This window comes from Herpailurus yagouaroundi, unplaced genomic scaffold (assembly GCF_014898765.1).
Source record: "Herpailurus yagouaroundi ecotype Mexico unplaced genomic scaffold, PumYag 186, whole genome shotgun sequence".
Classification (NCBI taxonomy): domain Eukaryota; kingdom Metazoa; phylum Chordata; class Mammalia; order Carnivora; family Felidae; genus Herpailurus; species Herpailurus yagouaroundi.
In genome coordinates this window covers 45791697-45810806 of record NW_024412417.1, presented here as the reverse complement: position 1 = coordinate 45810806, position 19110 = coordinate 45791697, and the positions used below count along the sequence as shown (strand labels likewise).

Sequence of the window (19110 nt, the reverse complement as noted above, 5' to 3'; positions counted from 1 at the left end):
AGCATTATTTATAGTGGCCAAGGTGTGGACGCAATCCAAGTGTCTGTCTGTGGACCCACATGCACACACTGCAGTGTTACTCAGCCATGAAAAGGAATGAAATCTTGCCATTCACAATAATGTGGATGGACCTAGAGGACATTATGCTAAGTGAAATAAGTCAGACAAAGACAACATATGATCTCCCTTACATGTGGAATCTAACCCCCCCCCCCCCAAAAAAAAAAGGAGGAGACGATAACAGTGAAAAGACAAACAGACTCATATATACAGAGAATAAACTCATGGTTGCCAGAGGGGTGGCTGGATGGGGGAAATGGGTGAAGGGGATGAAGAAGCACCAAATTCCAGCTGTGAAATAAGTGAGGCACAGGGATGAATAGTACCGCGGAGGGAATATGGTCAGGTGATACTGTAAACCCTCTGTGGTGATAGATGGTAGCTATACTGATTATAATGAGCATTTGATAAGGTCTGTAATTGTCAAACCTTTATTTGTACACCTGAAACTAATTTAATATTTTCAGTCAACTATAGTTCAATTAAACATTTTAAAAAATTTCATATAAAAAATGATGCCTCTCTGAAAAGAAATCCTGCATGCATTGGCAGTCCTTCTGTGTTTCTCCCCTGCTTCACCCCAAACCTGGGAAATCACCGTTCTATTTTCTGTATTTGCCTATTTGGGACATTTCACAAAGAAGGAATCAATCATACAATATAATCTCTGTCTTTCACATAGCATAGTGTTTTCAGGGTCTATCAAAGTTGGGGCGTGTATCAGTATTTCATTTTCTTTTTAGTGCCAAACGATTTTGATTATTTGGATATACCACGTGTCATCTGTCCATTCTTAAGTTGATGGACATTCACGTTGTTTTACTTTTTGGCTGTTATGAATAATGCAGCTGTGAACATTCATGTGCAAGTTTTTGTGTGAATGTATATATTTTTTTATATATATATATATATATATATATATTTTTCAACGTTTATTTATTTTTGGGACAGAGAGAGACAGAGCATGAACGGGGGAGGGGCAGAGAGAGAGGGAGACACAGAATCGGAAACAGGCTCCAGGCTCTGAGCCATCAGCCCAGAGCCCGACGCAGGGCTCGAACTCACGGACCGCGAGATCGTGACCTGGCTGAAGTCGGACGCTTAACCGACTGCGCCACCCAGGCGCCCCAATGAATATATATATTTTAATTTCTATTTGCTATATACCTGGGGTGGAATTGCTGAGTCATATGATGACTCTGTATAATCTTTTGAGGAACCACCAAAACTGTTTTCCAAAATTGCTGCACAATTTTACATTCCCACCAGCAGTGTATGAGGGTTCCAGTTTTTCCACACTTATTATTACGTGTTTATTATGTTAGCCTTATTAGTGGGTAAGAATGGTGTATCTTTGTGGCTTTGATTTTCATTTCCCTGATGGCTAATGTTGAATATTTTTTATGTGTTTATTGGCCATTTGTGTATCTCCTTTTTAAAAAAAAAATTTTTAAAGATGTTTATTTTTGAGAGAGAGAGACAGAGTACGAGCACTGTGAGGGGCAGAGAGAGAGGGAGACACAGAATCCGAAGCAGGCTCCAGGCTCTGAGCTGTCAGCACAGAGCCCGACACAGGGCTCGAACCCACGAACCAAGAAATCATGACTTGAGCTGAAGTCGGACGCTTAACCGGCTGAGCCATCCAGGCGCCCGCTCGTTGCCCATTTTAAGTTGGGTTGCTTGTCTACCTATTATTGAATTGTAAGAATTCTTTATATATTCTATGTATAAATCCTGTATGAAATATAAAAAAAAATGATGCTTTCACTTTAGAAAATGTCCAGTGGTCGTACGGGGGGTGTGGTGGGGGACGGAGATTGAGTGTGAATGTGACTAATGCAGGAGAAGAGGGAGATGACGCAGTGGAATCCAGAAAGGCGGTGAGGATTTAGGGAAGGAAGAGGCTGCTCACACCGGAGAGCAGGAGGCCCAGTGTCTGGGAGGGGTGCTGGGTGGGCTGCTGCCGTGGGGGGACACGGGCCTGCCTGTTACTTTCTTGTTCTGCCTGGAATATCCGTGCCTGGCTGACCCCTCCTTCATCCCCGCCTCCTGGAGAGTCAGCCCTCATCTGTGTTTCATCGAACTCTGAGCAGTTCTTCCTACATTTCTTCACTGTTGTCTTCCCTGAGGGCAGGCGTCTTTCCCTGTTCTGTTCCCTGTCGTGAGCCCAGCCCCAGGGGCGGTGGACTCCAGAAGGCATTCAGTGAACAGGTGTCGACAGAATGAGAAAACACACACATCAGAATTGTCCCATTTGGCTGGGTCACAGGTAGGCAGCGGGCCTGGGGTTACGAGGGCACACTGGTGTGCCAGAGAGGGCTCTGGGTTTGTGGTTGTAGTACCCAGGGGCTTCCCAGTGTTTCTGAGAAGGGGTGATGGGCTCTGAGCTGTGCCCCAGGAACACCGGTCTGGCGTGTGTCTGTGAGTGGATAAAGGAAGGTCTCGAACACTGGTTGGGAGACCATTTAGATTCGTCCTCCAGGTGAGGGCCCAGGTGAGGACCATGGAGGTGGGCACGGAGAGGACACTGAGGAGCACAAGTTGGTGGGGCCGCCAGGCTGTGGTTCTGTGCTCACAGAGGTATCTGGGCAACAGGCTGATCAGCAGGGCCGGCAGAGGGACCGAACCACCTCCTTAAGCGGCATAGCCTTGAGCAGCAGGGTGGGTGGGGACCAGCCTCCCTCTTTACAGGTAGCTGTGGCACAGTGAGGTCAGCAGAGCCCTGACCCAAATTCTCGTCTGGTCTCTGACACTTCTGGACTGTGTGATTTACATAGCTGTTAATACCTCTCTGAGCTTCAGATTCCCTTATCTGTGAGCTGGGGTACAAATAGTTGATGGGATTGTTGTAATGATTGAGGTGCAATAGATTTGCTGCCGTTTGAGAAACAGAAGTTGTTACTGCACCACGGGGGTGTGGGGAGAGTCCAGGCAGGTCATGGATGAAAGAAAACTTTCTGGAAGCGTGAAGGCTGAAGCCCAAGTCAGGTGTTGTGGTTGTTAACCACTCATTGTCTGGTTATGTGGCTCCATATGTTTTCTGCTTTGAAAAGTGGCGTGTTTGATGGAGGTCCCTTCCGAAGTCCTAGTGTCTCGGTGAAATGTCATTCCTTTTCTTTTCTAAGGGAGCTAAAAGTGGATGCCGTGTGCTACGTAACAAATGCCTTTGTTCCAGAGTTACGGGCCTTACTCACAAAAGGACAGGATGAACTTGAAGAGATGGGTCTCCTAAAGGCTTTGGGACTTGTGTGTATCACCGTTTCTGTGCTTTTCCGGGTGGTGTCTTCAGGGTGTGGGAACTCGGCCTGGCCCTGCCTCAGCGTTTCATTGTGTCTCTGTTTTATGAAAAAGCTCTTTTTATGTGTCTCATTTCTCAAAAGCTTTTTCTTCCTGTCTGTGCTTCAGCTCTCCGAAGAAGAAAAAATCCAGCGATACAGCATCCTCTCTGAGCTCTACGAACTGATTGGCTTCCATCGGAAGTCCGCGTTCTTCAAGCGCGTGGCCGCTATGCAGTGCGTGGCCCCGAGCATCTCGGAGCCCGGGTGGAGGGCCTGCTACAAGCTGCTCCTGGAGACGCTTCCCGGCTACAGCCTGTCACTGGACCCCAAGGACTTCAGCAGAGGTATTGGAGGTCTCACTGCTGCAACTGTTTGGCCCAGTTCCCCATGCATCGTTTGAGCACTTGCCCTCCCGGTCAGACACTGTGGTTGGCGATGGATGGGGTTCAAAACGACCAAGCCCCCGCCTGCCCTTGGGTACTTACGAGAATACTTATGATGATCTAATAAACAAAGAGCGGTGCTCTGCTTGGGGGCTGGCGTTCTTTTGGCTGGTCCCTGTCCTGGCCCTGGTGGTAGAGATTGGAGTTCAGGGAAGAAATAACCGGCAAGTCATGGACGCCTGTGGGATTTACGTTCAAAAAGCTCAGTGTTGTTGGTGGAAGAGGAGATAGGGCTGTGAAGGTGGGTACGGGCTCAGTTCAGCCACCTTCCAGAGAGGTTTCGTGGGAGGAGGTTAGCGCTTGGGAAAAGGGCAGAGTTTTTAGAGCAATCACACAGTTGTTCTGTACAGAGAGGATAAAGGGTGTTTTAAAAGTTTCCACTTGCACACTGAGTAGAATCCCCACTTACCGTGCTTCAGAGAGACAGCAGGCCAGGCCGCCTTTGCTTTCCAGTTACCTTTTTTTGGTGCCCTTTGAATGTAACTGCAAGCCGGCTCCAGAGGGAGAGCCGGCTACCCAGGCCTTCCGTGAGTCGCCAGGAGTTGTCTGATGTGTCCTGTGAAACATAACATCTGAGAGTCCAGGGTCGGAGGCTTCCTTCCGGACGCTCTTCCCTGTTCCTCACTGGCTCACTGCCAGCCGCCCTTGGGTCTCAGCTGAATGTCACCTACGCAGAGAGGTCCCCCAGGGTCCCTCAGCCTAAGTGGAACCTGTTTATCTTTCCTCTTTCATCGAATCCTGTTGTTCCTCCTTCTGGCACCTTCCATAATTTGCACGTGCATTTAAAAATCAGTTGGGGCGATGGTTTCACACATGCTTTCCACACTAGCCTGTGTGCCCTGTGGGAGCAGAGCCCCCGACTCCCACTGTGTCCCCTGGCCGGCACGCGGCAGGTGTCCCAAAGCCTAGTGAGCGGCTACAGCTTCGTGTGTTGGTTGCCAGTTGTCGAATAGAATTTCTTGATCTTAATTTTTGAATGAGATGAACAAGATAGGTTTCTTTTAAAAAGTACAGCAAACGAGCACATCTTCAAGTGATTCGGTACTTTTTTAGCCTTTTGTTTGGGAGGGGACACTTGCCATCGTTTTGTGAAAGAGGTTGAGACCGAAGGTAAAGAAGTGCGATCAAATAAAGTAAAAATGATAACTGTTGGCTGGCTATATTTTTAATAAGAAGTAGAAATCACTTTAAACTTCATCTCCGCTGTTGCTCTGGACCACTTCAAACGTTTCTCAGAGAATTAGATGGAAATGTTCTCAAACCCTGAACCTGCGGATGAAAGTAAATTGTATCCTCAGGACCTGAAATGTATTTCTATTTCTTGAAATGAGCATTTTCCCTAGCTGGTTACAGAAAGTGAGGGTAGGCACACAGAAGCATACGGTGTTGTATTGGCCAGCTCACAGGGCTGCGTATTATCATTTTAATCTTGTGTTACTGTGTATGAGGATTTGTGAATATGCTGTGTATATGTGCTATGTATGAAGATCAGCCTTTTCCTGAGTGAGGGATTCAGTCTTCCCCAGGAGCTTTTACAAAAGAGACTGGCAGGGCAGATGGGTTTGCTTAAAGGCAATTGTTGACGTAACAAACTCTCAAATTGGGAGAACTTTCTGAATGCAAGAGTGTTGAAAATGTTATCACTTGGTCATATGTTGCAAATCTGTCTTAAGAATAAAGAGAGTCACCTTTTATTGCGGGAGCAGTTTGAATCACATAGAAATTGTGGCTTGTACGCTATTTAGTGCTAAGAAAATTTGTGCTCAGCCTTACTCATAATTGCCTGTGGCAGGAACTGTATCGTTATGTATTAAAAAAAAAAATCAGCATAGGGATATTTGCCCGATGTTTAAGTGAGAAAACCTTCTTGATGTCCTAGTGTTGAGGTTCGTTAAATTGGGTCATTTAGAATTCATGGCTTGGTTAGTCATGAAATTGATTTCAGCTTCTTAATCCTTTTTAAACTCTCTTATTTCGTTTTGGCCTTCGGCCTTTGCATCTTTTGACAGTGAGGAAGTATTGCAGGGACTTGTCTTTCTCTGCGTCCCCGTGGTATGAAAAGTGCTGCTGCTTTCCATTCCCAGTGTTTTTGTAAGACAGACTCTAGGGTATGAGGTAGATTTTGTGGTGTGTGTGTCTGTGTGTGTTCATGCACCTCCAAGACTTTCAGTTTAGAAAATTATTATGAAGTAACTTAAATATATACAAATTAAGGAGAATACTACAATGAGCCCATCACCCAGAGCAAGTGATTATCAAGAGTGTGCCACTTTGTCGTTGGTGGAAGTGTTTAGGGCAAATCCCAGAAATCATGTCATTTTACCCTACATGCTTAAGTTGCATGCCTGAAAAAGAGGGCATTGCCTTTCATGAGGCTTTCAACTTGACCCACATGCTGTGAAACCCCACTGTGTATCAGGCATCCCACCAGGCGTTAAAGATACTTGGGTGAATAGGACACAGTCCTGGCTCCCAAGGAAATGGAGGGTCGGTGGAAGGCATAAATCACGAGGTTACAGGTGCCTCACTGTACCTGCCAGATAACGCCTGTGGGGCCGAGTCTGTGCACGATACGGCGGCAGGACATGAGAGGGAGGGCTGGCCAGCCGCGTGCGGCAGGGCAGTGGGAGAGGAGGTCAGTGGGGGCTGTGACTGGAGCCCACAGTCTTCTCTCCCAAGCCATAGGGCCCCAGACACGCAACACTGTGCAGTGACGTGTGTTGGCAACCCATTACAAGGTCTCCTTCATGAGGGATCTCCAGGTAGAAAATATTTAGAAGTAGTAATTGTTGCCAGAGGGAGATGGAATAAATAACTCTAAGATTCTGAGATCCTAAAGAGGTAATTTTCGATGGCTGTGCAACTGACTCCCTCACCTTAAATTTTACCCATGCTGATTTATTTCGGAGGAACAGCTGCAGAAGTCTGTTGGTAACCTTTTTTTTAGCTGTCTGCCTTTATGAGCTTTTCTTATAGGCTAAAGTAAAAAACAAACAAACACATTTGCTAATGGCCTTGGTGGTTGCTAACGAAGGCCCATCAAGTACCAGTGTTTCTTTGAAAAAAGTTGTGTATCTAACTCAAATACATGCCATTGGAAACATAATCTTTTATTATAACCTTATTGTAATGATTTCCACGTGGTTATTTATTTGTTTGTGGGGGGGGGAGAGAGAGAGAGAGAGCGAGAATATGCAGGGGAGGGGCAGAGAGAGAGAGGGAGAGAGAGAATCTCAAGCAGGATCCGCACTGTCATTGCGCAGTCTGATGTGAGGCTTGGTCCCACGAACCGTGAGATCCTGACCTGAGCCGAAATCAAGAGTCAGACATTCAACCGACTGAGCCACCCGGGAGCCCTTCAAAGTGCTTATGTTTGCATTGTGTCTTCATAGAAGAGAAAAAGTGTACCATAAACCATTTTTTTAACTGTATGAAAACACCTATCCCTTATGAGGTCTTTCTGGGGTGCGTAAACACGGCACATTTCTCTTGTCGTCCTTTGGTTTGATAGTCGAGGCACTTGTCTTTAAATCACCAGGTTTGACACATGCCATCGCATGTGTTTCCACGGAGGCTCGCGTCTTCGGCTCCGTGGCCGGCGCCCTCCTGGAGCCCTTTGAGAACCTTCTGTGACTTCCATCCCACAGGTACACACCGAGGCTGGGCTGCTGTCCAGATGCGTTTGCTTCACGAATTGGTCTACGCCTCCCGAAGGATGGGGAATCCTGCTCTTTCCGTCAGGCACTTGTCCTTCCTGCTGCAGACCATGCTGGATTTTTTGTCCGATCAGGGTGAGTGAGTTCAGACTACCGCCCTTTTCAGCACTCTTGGCTCTGGCCCCCGTAAACACTGGGCTTAGGTCTAGGTGGGTGGTGCTTCCCCATCCTACACGTCCTCTGCTCCCCGTGCTGTCCTCACTGTCCCCCATGGGTGCCTGATGCTGCTGCCCAGCATTCCCTCCCCTCCCGGACCCTCTCTCACCCCACTCTGCTCCTTCTGGGTGTTTGGCTGGGGCCGGGTTGGGGGTTGCCCCCCCCCCCCCCCGCCCCCCAGCACAGGCCCCATTTCCCTTTGCCTACATTGTATCAGACAGAAATGTCCAAGTAGAGCGTGTATATAGAGAAGTGCCTGGTTCATCAGAACGTAGCTCAGTGCATTTGCCCCCGTGACTGTTACCGTTTCTGTAACCGGCAGCTGGAGGAGAAACGTGACCAGAACCACAAGGACCCCTGTGTGCCTCCCAAGGGCGGCTTCTGTCTTGCTCTTACAACCAAGGGTGCCATTTGCCTGTGTTTGTACCCATGGCATCATGTGGTATCTGTGCCCAGGTGTCAGGCGACTTTCTTCTGGGCCCTTCCGTCGGTCGTCTGCTCCTATGGTTACTGGGTGGCATCTGTGTTTTGGGTTTCGGTCATAATCTGTTTATTTCCAGCCCAGATTCCACCCTGGGTCCAGACACTTGGCCACTTGCAGGGCACGGCCCTTTGCCTGTGCCACAGCCGCTTGGAAGGGAGCACGCCAGCACTGGAGCTCTGTGGTGTTCCCGGCCCACCGCCCCTTCTGCCTGGGCCGCTCAGCCAGCCCGTGTGTGTTGCTGGTTGGGCCCCGTGCCCTCTCTGCCCTGGAGATGAACGAGTGGGGAATTTATTCAGAAGTGCTCCTGGGATCGATAACCGAAGGAGAAGGAGGCAAGGTGGGGCAGAGGGAGCTGAGCCTCTGTGCGGTGTCAGCAGAGGCCCCGCCGGCCCACGGAGGGCTCTGTGCTGCGATGGCCCGGCAGTGCTGGCCTGCACTGTCGCGAAAGCCAGGCCCGGTGCCCAGTCCTGCCGTGCCTGCCGAGGCAGTTTCTGGAGACGACTCCCACAGCTGCGTAAGGCCTCGGCTGACCCCGTGGGGCTCTGAAGCTAGGATGGCCCTTCAGAGAGACAGCTTGCTGGGTGGTGAGGGGCCAGGCCCGACTGCTCCCACAGCTGGGCCCTAGATGCACGCTGCTCCCAGGAGGGGGCATGCTCGCCCCAGGAGGGGGCATGCTCGTGGGCGGGCGGCTCTCTCCAGCAGAGAACCGTCCCTGGTGGTGCGCCGCTGTCTCCCGTCCCTGGTGGTGCGCCGCTGTCTGCCGCAGAGCAGACAGACCTCTTTCCGGGTGTTCCTGCGGGGATCTGCCACGGCTCGGCCACCGCACTCCTTCACCGCGCATCCTCTGTCTTCACGGCTTTAGCGTTAGTGGGTGTTCCTCCCCCTCTGCCTGCTGATTTCCCCCGACTGCTCTCCTTTCCTGCGGTCATAACAGTCTCCTCTGCTCCAGGATGGAAGGGGGGTGTGAGGCTTAAATGCGTTAGTTCCAATAAAGCATGTATCCTGGAGCTTATACTACAACTGGTAATGGTTAGCTTCAGAACAAGTACTCAAGTTGGCATGCGATTGCCTTTACAAAACCAAGAAAACAGTCGGTCTGACTGACTCATGCGCTTTTCTAAAACGGGAGAGGAAAGGGGTTCTTTCGTAGCTGTTACAGCACAAGTGCGGTGCTGTGTTTTAAGCAGAAACAGTTGAGGACCTTGGCTCAAGGTGAAGCTCAAGGGTGCGTCACAGGCTTGGGTGAGATTCCTCTTGCGGGACCTCCTCCTCCACGTCCCGTGTGTCCTTGAACTTCAGGCTGGCCGCGCGGACTTCACGTTGTACCTACCACATGTGCCCATCGTGTGCCATTTTCTGTGCCCGGTGGCACCTGCTGGAACTTGGGACTGTCACGTTCCTCAGGTGACTTCCACAGCGGTCTCGGAGCGAGGAGCTCCCGTGACATCTCGCTGCTAATGCCCTTGACGCGCTTGCCTCGTCCCGTGGTTATTTGTATCTCTTTGGGCTTCGCTGCCCAGACAGAGTCCCCCACGGATGGCGGGACAGCTCGTCCTCTGTGCCCACTTGGTTTCCGCTGCCTTTGGTGCGGCATTTGAATTGTGTTTGTCTTCCTGCCGCCTGCAGAACTCGGCCATTGAGGACTCGCATGGCAGCTGGCTTCGTGAACGGTCCGCACCTTGGTTTCTCTGAAGCCAGGGTTGCAGACGAAGGCAGAGTTCCCAGAACAGGCCGTCTCTAGTGCCCAGTGGTGACGCGGGCATGAGTCTGTCCCTTGTCTGCTGCACTGAACATTCGCTTTGCGATGGGTGACTGGCTCTCCTCACCGACCCCCTCTCCCCGAGGGTGCTTGAACCGCCCCCTGCCCCAGCAACCGTGACGACACAGTGTCCAGTCTGAGTGGAACCTGCCCGCTGGGCCTGAGAGTTCTGATCCGTGGCACGTGTCCCTCCCCACTCTCTTCACGGCCCTGCTCTCTCGCGGCACCGCTTTCCCACATGCCTCACCTTTAATCGTGTGCCATGTTGCACGACCGTGAGTCGTGAGGACGGAGCCCCACGTCCTTGTCCGGAGCTGCTCACACCTTCGTCTGCTTCTTCTTGCAGTTTTTTCTCTTAAATGTGCACCCCCTGTCCTGCAGCAGGGCCTTTGTGCTCCCGCCCCCCTCTCCGTTCCCTGTCACCAAGTGACTCCTCCAGGTATGGACTCCCTCTTGGTAGCTGTTGGCAGGTGCCGGCACGACCAGACCCTCCCACTCTGTTCTCTTCCTCTGTGCGCTGCTCATGGCTGCGGTGAAAGATCCGCACGTCACTAGCTGGTCACCGTCTGTCGTCCTTCCTGGAGCTCCGGGGAGGAGGAGCTTGCTGGTTATTGGAGGTCATGTCCGTTGGTGATCTAAAGACCTTGAGTTTGAAAGCAGGGGAACTTGGGGCGTCTGACTGTTGAGCAAAGAGTCGTCTCCTTAAAGGCCTGTGTGTAATGGTATTTGGGTAATTGGAGTCTTCAGAGAAAAGGACAAAAGTCAGGAGGTCTCAAGAGTTCTTTCCTCTGATGGCTGTAACCTCGGATCGATGGTGACGTTCTCCCTGGGCCTCCGTTTTCTCATTTGTACAGCTAGGGTGGCACAGTTGTGAGATAGTTTGTTATTATTTTAATGATCAGTATTTTAGTTTATTGGATGACCTTTCCTCTGGAGAGCTCATGGTATCATTTATACAGTTGATAGTTGATATTTCTACATATTGCTGCATTGAAATGAAGTGTGGACTAGGAAACAGCCAAGAAAGAAAGAAATGATCCTGGGCTTGAGGGGGGTGCTTTCTAGTCTTCTACGTCCTATGTCAGACTGCTTGGGCGTTTGCAAGGTGAAGGCGCCACGATCTGGGGCTTTCTTGCCCTTCCCTCTCCCACATGTACCCCAACTGTGTGCAGATCTGAGTGAACTCGTAAGATACGAGGACGGTTGTTAACACAAAAGGCTTCAGTTCCCAGCACTCTTGCCAGTTTTTGCAAGATGAAAGTACTAACTTGAGGATGTATGGACATTTCTTGGGAAGCGTGACCGCGTTAACCTTTTACGATCACTGATGTGGGGTCGCTTCTCCTGACTGGGCGTGCCAGCTCCCGTGGCATCGTGGCAGTGCATTGGTGAGCCCCGTGGGCTGTAGGTGCAAACCTGGTCCTGTGTGCTGCCCGGGGGCCCCTTGAAAAGGAGCGGGATCCCTGACTTCACGAAGGCTCAGTGTGGCGGGCGCCCCTTCCTGCTCTTACTTGCCTGTGTCCTGGCTGTCTGCATCTCTGCCTACGTTCTGGGTCACGCCTGTTTCTGCCGCCTTCTGACTGTGACACCCCCTTCATGGAGCCTACCCTGCTCACGTGGTCCTAGCTCCCAGCTCTGCTGGTCTGTCCCCTCCCCTCCCGCCCCCACAGCCTGTGAGCTCCTCAAGGATAGGGAGTGTCCCCTATACCTGGCCCAGAACCTGGCTCCTGGTAGGCCCTGCGATGCTGCAGGGCGAGTGGGGGCTTCTGTCCCGTTCGGTGTGCCCCTGCCGTGCTGCCCAGCTCCTGTGTCTTCTAGCTGGCCACTTTAAGAATCCCTCTAGCCTTTGACCTTCTGCAGCAGGGTTCGGGAAGCCACTGCCCGGGGGGCCAGCCCCAGGCGGCCACCTGATTTTGATTCTTGTGTTGGTGGTTCTAGGATGGCTTTGTAGTTGCTGACACCCATTCCCGCGGAAAGTAAAAGGCTTGCTGCTTTCACATCAAGTTACTTAAAGGCAAGGGGAAAAATTAGGTAGAGATTGAATCTGACAGATTCAAATGAAAAGTCCCAGATGAGAGGATAAAGATTAGCCACACAGTACGTGTGCTCCATGAGTGCGGTGCAGAGAGATGCCCCGCTTTAAGTAATTCCTGTTTGTGCCTCGTGAACAGACAGAGGGTGGGGGTGGCGGTGCTGCTGGGACTGTGGGACAGCCAGTGAGTGAACCTGTGTTAGGGAGCTTCCTCCATCAGACTTGGTGCACCGTGTTATGGCGGCAGACAAGGTGATGTTCTTGCTATAGGTTCAGATGCTTCGTTAGTGAAATTAAACTTTGCATGGTTGGGGCGCCTGGGTGGTGCAGTCGGTTAAGCGTCCGACTTCAGCCAGGTCACGATCTCACGGTCTGTGAGTTCGAGCCCCGCGTCGGGCTCTGGGCTGATGGCTCAGAACCTGGAGCCTGTTTCCGATTCTGTGTCTCCCTCTCTCTCTGCCCCTCCCCCGTTCATGCTCTGTCTCTCTCTGTCCCAAAAATAAATAAACGTTGAAAAAAAAAATTCTTTAAAAAAAAAAAAAACTTCGCATGGTTGCTTGGGCTTGTCCCTGCTGGGGACTAATGGGTTTTTGGGTGTTACTGGGTTCAGTATTTTGCTGGAGGCGACTGGGTCGAAAACCTGTCAAAGCTGCAATTTCTACTTGGCAGGATTCCTGTAGATTAGAGAACAGGTACCGGGATTGAGTGCAGTGTGTCTGATTCAAAGAAGTGCCTAAAAAGTGTCCTAGGACACTTCTGTTGTTTCCCGCCCAGGGGACCAGGACTCCAGCTCCTTGGTCAGAGGTCAGTGGTTCTTTTGCCTGAGGTGCCTGAAGAGGACCCGAGAGAAATGGAATCTCAGGTGCCTGGGCGGCTCAGTGGGTTGAGCGTCCGACTTCGGCTCAGGTCATGATCTCATGGCGAGTGAGTTCGAGCCCCGTGTCAGGCTCCGTGCTGACAGCTCAGAGCCTGGAGCCTGTTTCAGATCCTGTGTCTCCCTCTCTCTCTGCCCCTCCCCCACTCACGCTCTGTCTCCCTCTGTCTCAAAAAAAAATAAACATTAAAATAAAATAAAAAAAAAAAGAAATGGAATCTCTCATCAGGAGAACGGCAGAGTGAGTGCAGAGGGCTGGTCGGCGTGCAGATGTTCTGAGTTGTGTCATAGGTGATGCACAGTAGCACCATCCCTCCCGTCTGATGGCAGCGGGGAGGGGGTGGGGGGCAGGTGGGAAAGCAGGAGAGGGCCAGGGGAGGGCCGGGCCCCCGAGGAAAGGCGGTCAGTGGGTCTGGCACTCGAGCGCGTGCCGTCTCCTTCCTGGCCGACGTCCCGCACCCCACACTGAAGTTGTTGGGAATGTGCCCGTTGCTGCCCTGCCACTGAAGGTGTGGAGTGAGATCAGGCAGTCAGGTCGTGGTCCCGCTGGAGGAGCGCAAGAATCCCAGTCGCTGTGGTCTAGAACGTGAACTCGATTGGCTGTTAGCGCCCGAGGTCGCTGGCCTCTACCCCTGAGGTGGTGTGTGGGGCGCCTCAGGGCCCGGAGCTCAGAGCTAGCCTCAGTTTCCCTGTCCTAGAACGGGATTACAAGGTGCATCTTGTGAGGGTAGTGTGAGAGTGAGGGAGGTAATGTGGGCCAGTGCGGGCCTCTGGAGTGGCCACTGTGTCGCCCGTCCCCACCCACAACAGTTGTCATGCTTTTCCTGTGGGAACTCGAGTATCTTACTAGACTGTATGTTTTAAAAGAAAATGTGTTGAGAAGGCACTCGCCACCATACGGTTCACCCACTGAAGGTGCCCTGGTACATCTCCAGGGTCATCTGGCCATCAGACACTGTCGTCCTCCCTGAAGGTGGCCTTACACCTGTCAGTCTCTGTCCCCTCTCAGCCCCCGCCTGAGCCCTTGGGAGGCATGCCGAGGTGCCCCAGAAATAGTTTTTTTAATGTTTATTTTTGAATAGAGAGAGAGAGAGAGAGAGAGCGCGTGCACACAAGCAGGGGACGGGCAGAGAGAGAGGGACACAGAATCCGAAGCAGTGGGGGTCAAACCCACGAGCTGTGAGATCATGACCTGAGCCAAAGTCGGATGCTTAACTGACTGAGCCACCCAGGTGCCTCAAGCTGGGTACCTTTGAAGAGGTTACTGAAGCCTGGTTTCCTGGTCTGTTTTATTTTATGGGAATGAAAATCCGTGCCCTACTCAACTGTGAGAGCCATTGTGAAGCACAGGTGGGATGGCAGATGTGGGGGCTTTGCAGGTGTTGAGAGCTACTGCTCATTACCGTGGTAACCGCTCCTTCTTCGTCCCCTCTTTTCCCTCCCTGTCCCCCCACATTTACTTGTGTCATCCATCAGTCCCATGTATTGCATTCTGAGTTGCCACAGACTTGCATTGAATGCCGTTGTCTTTATGACTTCCGTGACCTTGGACAAATAATTTAACTTCCTTCAGCCCTAGTCTCCTTGCCCGTACACTGGGGACGAGAGTGGCTCACAGGCTGTGAGTCTTACACGTTTGGCGAAGTGCCTAGGGTGGTGCCTGACCTCGTCGTGTGCGTTCAGTGGTAAGAACGTTTTAGGTGATTATCTGTAGAGAACCAGCTTGAGGAAGAGCGCTGGCTAAGGGGAGTCCGTGTAAACAGGTGGGTACAGGAGCATCATGGGGCAGTTGACAGTTCTTTTCAGAGGTGGTAGAGTGTTAGGGGTGATGTTCCATGAACAAGGTGACCTTGACCTTGAAGAACCAATTGGTGTTTGCCAGACCAGACTGAGCAGAAGAAATAGTGTCACTTAGAAGATCTTTCTCTAATGCTGGTGGAATTAAGAGTATTTGCTGTGTTTAGGGCAAGCTGGCCACGGTAGCTTGGTGGCAGTCTGTTGTCTGGGATTTGGGGAAGCAGAGTGGATGACCAGTGAGTGGTTGTACCGTACGACCCAGCCGTGGCGGTCCTGGGTGTCCCCTCAAGACCCGAGAAAGCACGTGTGCACACAGACACTTGGCCACCGGTGGTCACAGCCGCATTGGGCGTAATGGCCCTGAGACGGGACCAGCACAAGTGGCCGTGGACAGATGAATGGATGAAGAAGACGCGGGGCGTCCTACCTGGACGACTCTCTCTTCCTCATCCCTTCCTGCTTTGCTTTTCCCTGCCGTCCTTCCTTCCTCGTGGCTAACGTGTGCTCATCCTTCACGTTTCAGCGTAGACACCACGTTTATACTTTCCTACGAAGCCTTTCCTGGGCCCCCAAGGCCATCTTGGGTTCCTCTGCGGTGTCCCCACTGGCGGATGTAACTTGCCTACAGGAGCACTTTGAACCTGCTCTGTGCCTATTGCTTGTCTAATGGGCAGACTGCCCGCTGGGCTGCAGGGTCTCTAACCGGCCGTTTCTCGCCCCTGGCACCTTGTGGCGTGCATTGGCGTGCACATGTTCTCGAGTGCACGAATAACACACGTTTTCCTCTTTTCAAAAACAACTTTATTGAGATTGAAATCACAGACCATACAATTCACCACTTAAAATGTACACTTCACACTTTCGTATGCTCACAGATATGTGCACCCCCATCACAGTCATTTGTAAACATTTTTATCACCTCAGAGAGAACCCTGTCCCCTGTAGCCGGCTAGGGACACGTGTTGGCACTCACGTCGTGTTGAATGCATTCATCGTAAGTACTTTGGTTTGCTTGCTTTCTTTTCCTGGCCCGCTCTTGCTGTTCCTGGCAATGCCATGGTGAACATCTTCAGGTCTTTGGCTTTTTTAGCAGGAGGGAGATTTTATCTGGAGAGGGCTCACTGGATCAGTCATTTTGGACGTTTTTATTGCTGTGGAAGCATATTGCCAAATTGCCTCTGGAAGCTTGGTTCTGATTACACTGCTGGCAGTGTGCTGCCGATTCAGTACGTACAGGGTGCTGCCTTGGTGTTTTAATTTGTATTTTCTTGGTAACTTGCAAGGCTGGGTATTTTTCCTGTGTGTCTGTATGCTAATTGCGTGGCTTTCACATGAAATCCTTCCAGTGTTCTCATCAGCTTCCTGTGTCTTGCCTCATTCGAGTCTCATTGGTGGGGTTGGGAGGCAGGTAGGGTCCCAGCCCCCAGCCTGTCGAGGTTGCTGACGTTTTGAGATGCCGAGTAGTTCACCCAGAGACTCCCAGTTATTCAGGGCAGGCAGACTCTAGAAGCCGGCTTTCAGCCCTCGTCAGAGGACCTATGCACAGCTAACTATAAAATCTGTCCCGTGCCATAATAGACCTGGATGGTGCCCGGCAGCATAAAGGGGTTGGGACGCCTCCCACAAGCGTTTCACTGGACTAAAGCTGAAAGTGTCAGGAAAGTGTTGTAAACATTTTTATGGTGGTCTCCCCAGCAGACCTTGACATTGGAAACAGAGATGCCACGTGTGTCCCTGAGCAGACCCCCTCTCCCCTCCCTTCTTGCTTTCCTGGCCCCTTCCACTGTGGCCGCCAGGACTTAGGCTCTGCTGTGGCAGATGCCCTGTTTCGGCTCAGCCTTCTTTCCTTCCTGAATGGTCCGTTAGCCGTCTCCTGCTAAGCTGGTGGCTCTTGAGCGTGGGGGTTTGGAAACGTGTGGGCGTGTCCTGGATGTGACTGTGGTCACGTGTGTCATCTGCACTCAGTCGCCGGGAACAAGCAGCCCCGGGCAGGGGTGAAGCCAGCCGTGCATTCAGGGCGCCAGCAGCACCCTGGGAAACTGCTCTCCCCTGAGGGCCCCGCTTCTCCTATAGCTCGAGTCCTCGCGGCCTGGAGCTGGGGTGCAGGCCTTTCCTTTTGCTGCTTCTGGAGTCCTCCTTCAGAAACCCCCACTCTTCACATGGGCACGTTGTCGGGACCCATCACCCCTGCCTTGCCTTTCGTTGGGGTCATTTTCTTTTTTTTTTTCTTTCTTTTTTTTTTTATTCTTGAGACAGGGAGAGACAGAGAATGAGCATGGGAGGGGCAGAGAGAGAGGGAGACACAGAATCCGAAGCAGGTCCAGGCTCTGAGCTGTCATCACAGGGCCCCACGCGAGGCTCGAACTCACAAACCGTGAGATCATGACCTGAGCCGAAGTCGGAGGGTCAACCGACTGAGCCCCCCGGGCGCCCCAGTTGGGGTCATCTTCAAACAGCCCGATCGTCCTCCTCACTCTTTGATACCTTCACCTGCTGGCCTGCCCTCCCCAGCAGCAGCTCCGCTGTCTCTGTTCTCTGTGACCTGAGTGTCCCTGGGCAGGGTCCGTTCAGCACTCTCTTGCTCTTGTCCATGGGTGCTTTCTCCTGGTGGATGTCAGCAGGATTCTGTCTGTGTGCGCAGCTCTCTCCTGTCCCTGGTGTCGAGCTCTGCACCCCAGATGACGTGCCCCTCCGTACCCCGCTCGGCCAGACGCTGAGGCCAGAAACTGGGAAGGCAGTCCTGACTCTTTCTCTTCCCTGTCAGACCCTCCTCTGAGTCCTATCAGCAGGTCCTCAGGGTCTCACCTCCTCAGTAGACCCCCGATGTGGCCGCTTGTCCCCACCTGCGTCCTTACAGGCACAGGGGAAACCACTGCGAGGTCTCAGCTGCCCCTTCAGCCTCCCGGGGTCTCCCTGGCCTGGAGCCCTGCACCTGCTCTCACATTCGTTGCTTTTCTGCTTCAGACCGTCCATGGGCTCCCGTCATGTTGAGGAGTCGACTGGCCCCACATCATTCCCTCCTTAGCCCCCCAGACCAGCCTCCTTCCATCCGCTGCTCAGCTTCAGGCCTTGTTGCTTTTGTCTCTGTCCTCCCAGGAAGCTTGTTTCCACCCTGTCTCCGGACCGTGTACTTGGGTCTTTCTGCTTGAATCGTCTCCCCAAGATGTTCGTGTGACCGCCTTCTCTGTGTCCCTCGGGTCCGAGTTCACGTGCCCTGTTCGCCGTCTGCCTCGTGGCACCCTTATCTCTTTGCCCTTTCGTGGCTACTCGCCCTGCTGGCCGGAACACGAGCATGCTGGGGGAAGGCTCCGTGTCCTGGGCTGCCACCTAGGACCGTGTGGGGCAGGTGCCGCTCACTGTTTGTTCACTCACCGTCCAACGAGGGAAGTTGTCCACTTTCCCTCCACCTCCTCTTCCCCTTTGATGAAGTGGGCACCCAAGCCCGCTTCTTGTGGAGCCGTGAGGATTAAGACCCATCATCCCTCCTCCGTCTGCCTTGCGGCCGGAGGCTCCCGAGGCCGAGTCCCTCCTCTCCTGTGCATCACTCAGCTGTGTGTGGATTCGGGTATTTGGTGCAGATAACACTTAGCTCTCGGGGGAAATACTCACATGTCAAAAGAAAATGTTGCTGAGCCAACCGTTAGCTCAGGATGTGCAGGACCAGTTCCAGGGCCCCACTCTGGAGCCAGGACCCAGGACTCAGGAGTCTGTGTTTCACCGGGACCCCTGGGAGGCCAGAAGAGCCGGTGTGCTCCAGGGGCTGGGAAATGGCCTTTGAGAAGCAGTGGGGTATTTTTCACGGAGTCCATTTTCACTAATTCCTGAAAACCAGCATCTTTCTCTTGCCTTCCTTAGTCATTATTTCTTTGGTTAGGAAGTGAAATACACAGGCTCGCTGTCCTCAGAGGGGGCCTCTGGCGTCTCTGCTCTGTGGGAGCCAGTTTTCCCAGATCACACTTGTGGCTTGACACCCAGTGAGATTTCTTGTAGGAAAAGTCATGCAAAACTACACGATGGCGTTACATTTATAGATTTGGCAAAATGAGAGGAGAGCCTGAGGTTGACGTGAAGTCGGAGCTGTCGAGGCCGAGCGTGTGTCGGCAAAACCTTCCTCTGTGAGGGAGTCGGGAGAGCAGGCTCAGGACTGCGCGGTGTCAGGCGGGACGAGGCGCGTACGGACAAGCCCACCTCCGTGTCTCCACCCCCATGCTTTCTCGCCTGCCGCAGTTGTAGACTTTTTGTGAATTACAGTTTTTTGGTGACCTTTTGTACTTGAGGGTATGTTAATATGTCTCTCTGACATTTTTTGAATTTAAGTAAATTGTGAGATGGTATCGAAAACAGGGGCGCCTGGGTGGCTCAGTCAGTTGAGCATCCTACTTCGACTCAGGTCATAATCTCAACAGTCCGTGAGTTCGAGCCCCGCGTCGGGCTCTGTGCTGACAGCTCGGAGCCTGGAGCCTGCTTCCAATTCTGTGTCTCCCTCGCTCTCTGCCCCTCCCCCGCTCACT

At 52.2% G+C, this 19110-nt stretch overlaps 1 protein-coding gene across 6 annotated transcripts in view; it reads left to right on the top strand.

The window, feature by feature from the left end:
- The window catches only part of TRAPPC9 (trafficking protein particle complex subunit 9), a 578288-nt gene that overhangs the window by 84918 nt on the left and 474260 nt on the right, over nucleotides 1–19110 (top strand). For 5 of the 6 annotated variants that reach the window (XM_040494495.1, XM_040494496.1, XM_040494499.1 and 2 more), the window contains 2 exons: nucleotides 3466–3682; nucleotides 7429–7572. In XM_040494495.1, the coding sequence (XP_040350429.1) occupies nucleotides 3466–3682; nucleotides 7429–7572 (361 nt within the window). The remainder of the gene's footprint in view (nucleotides 1–3465; nucleotides 3683–7428; nucleotides 7573–19110) is intronic. The other variant, XM_040494498.1, reaches the window with a different exon arrangement.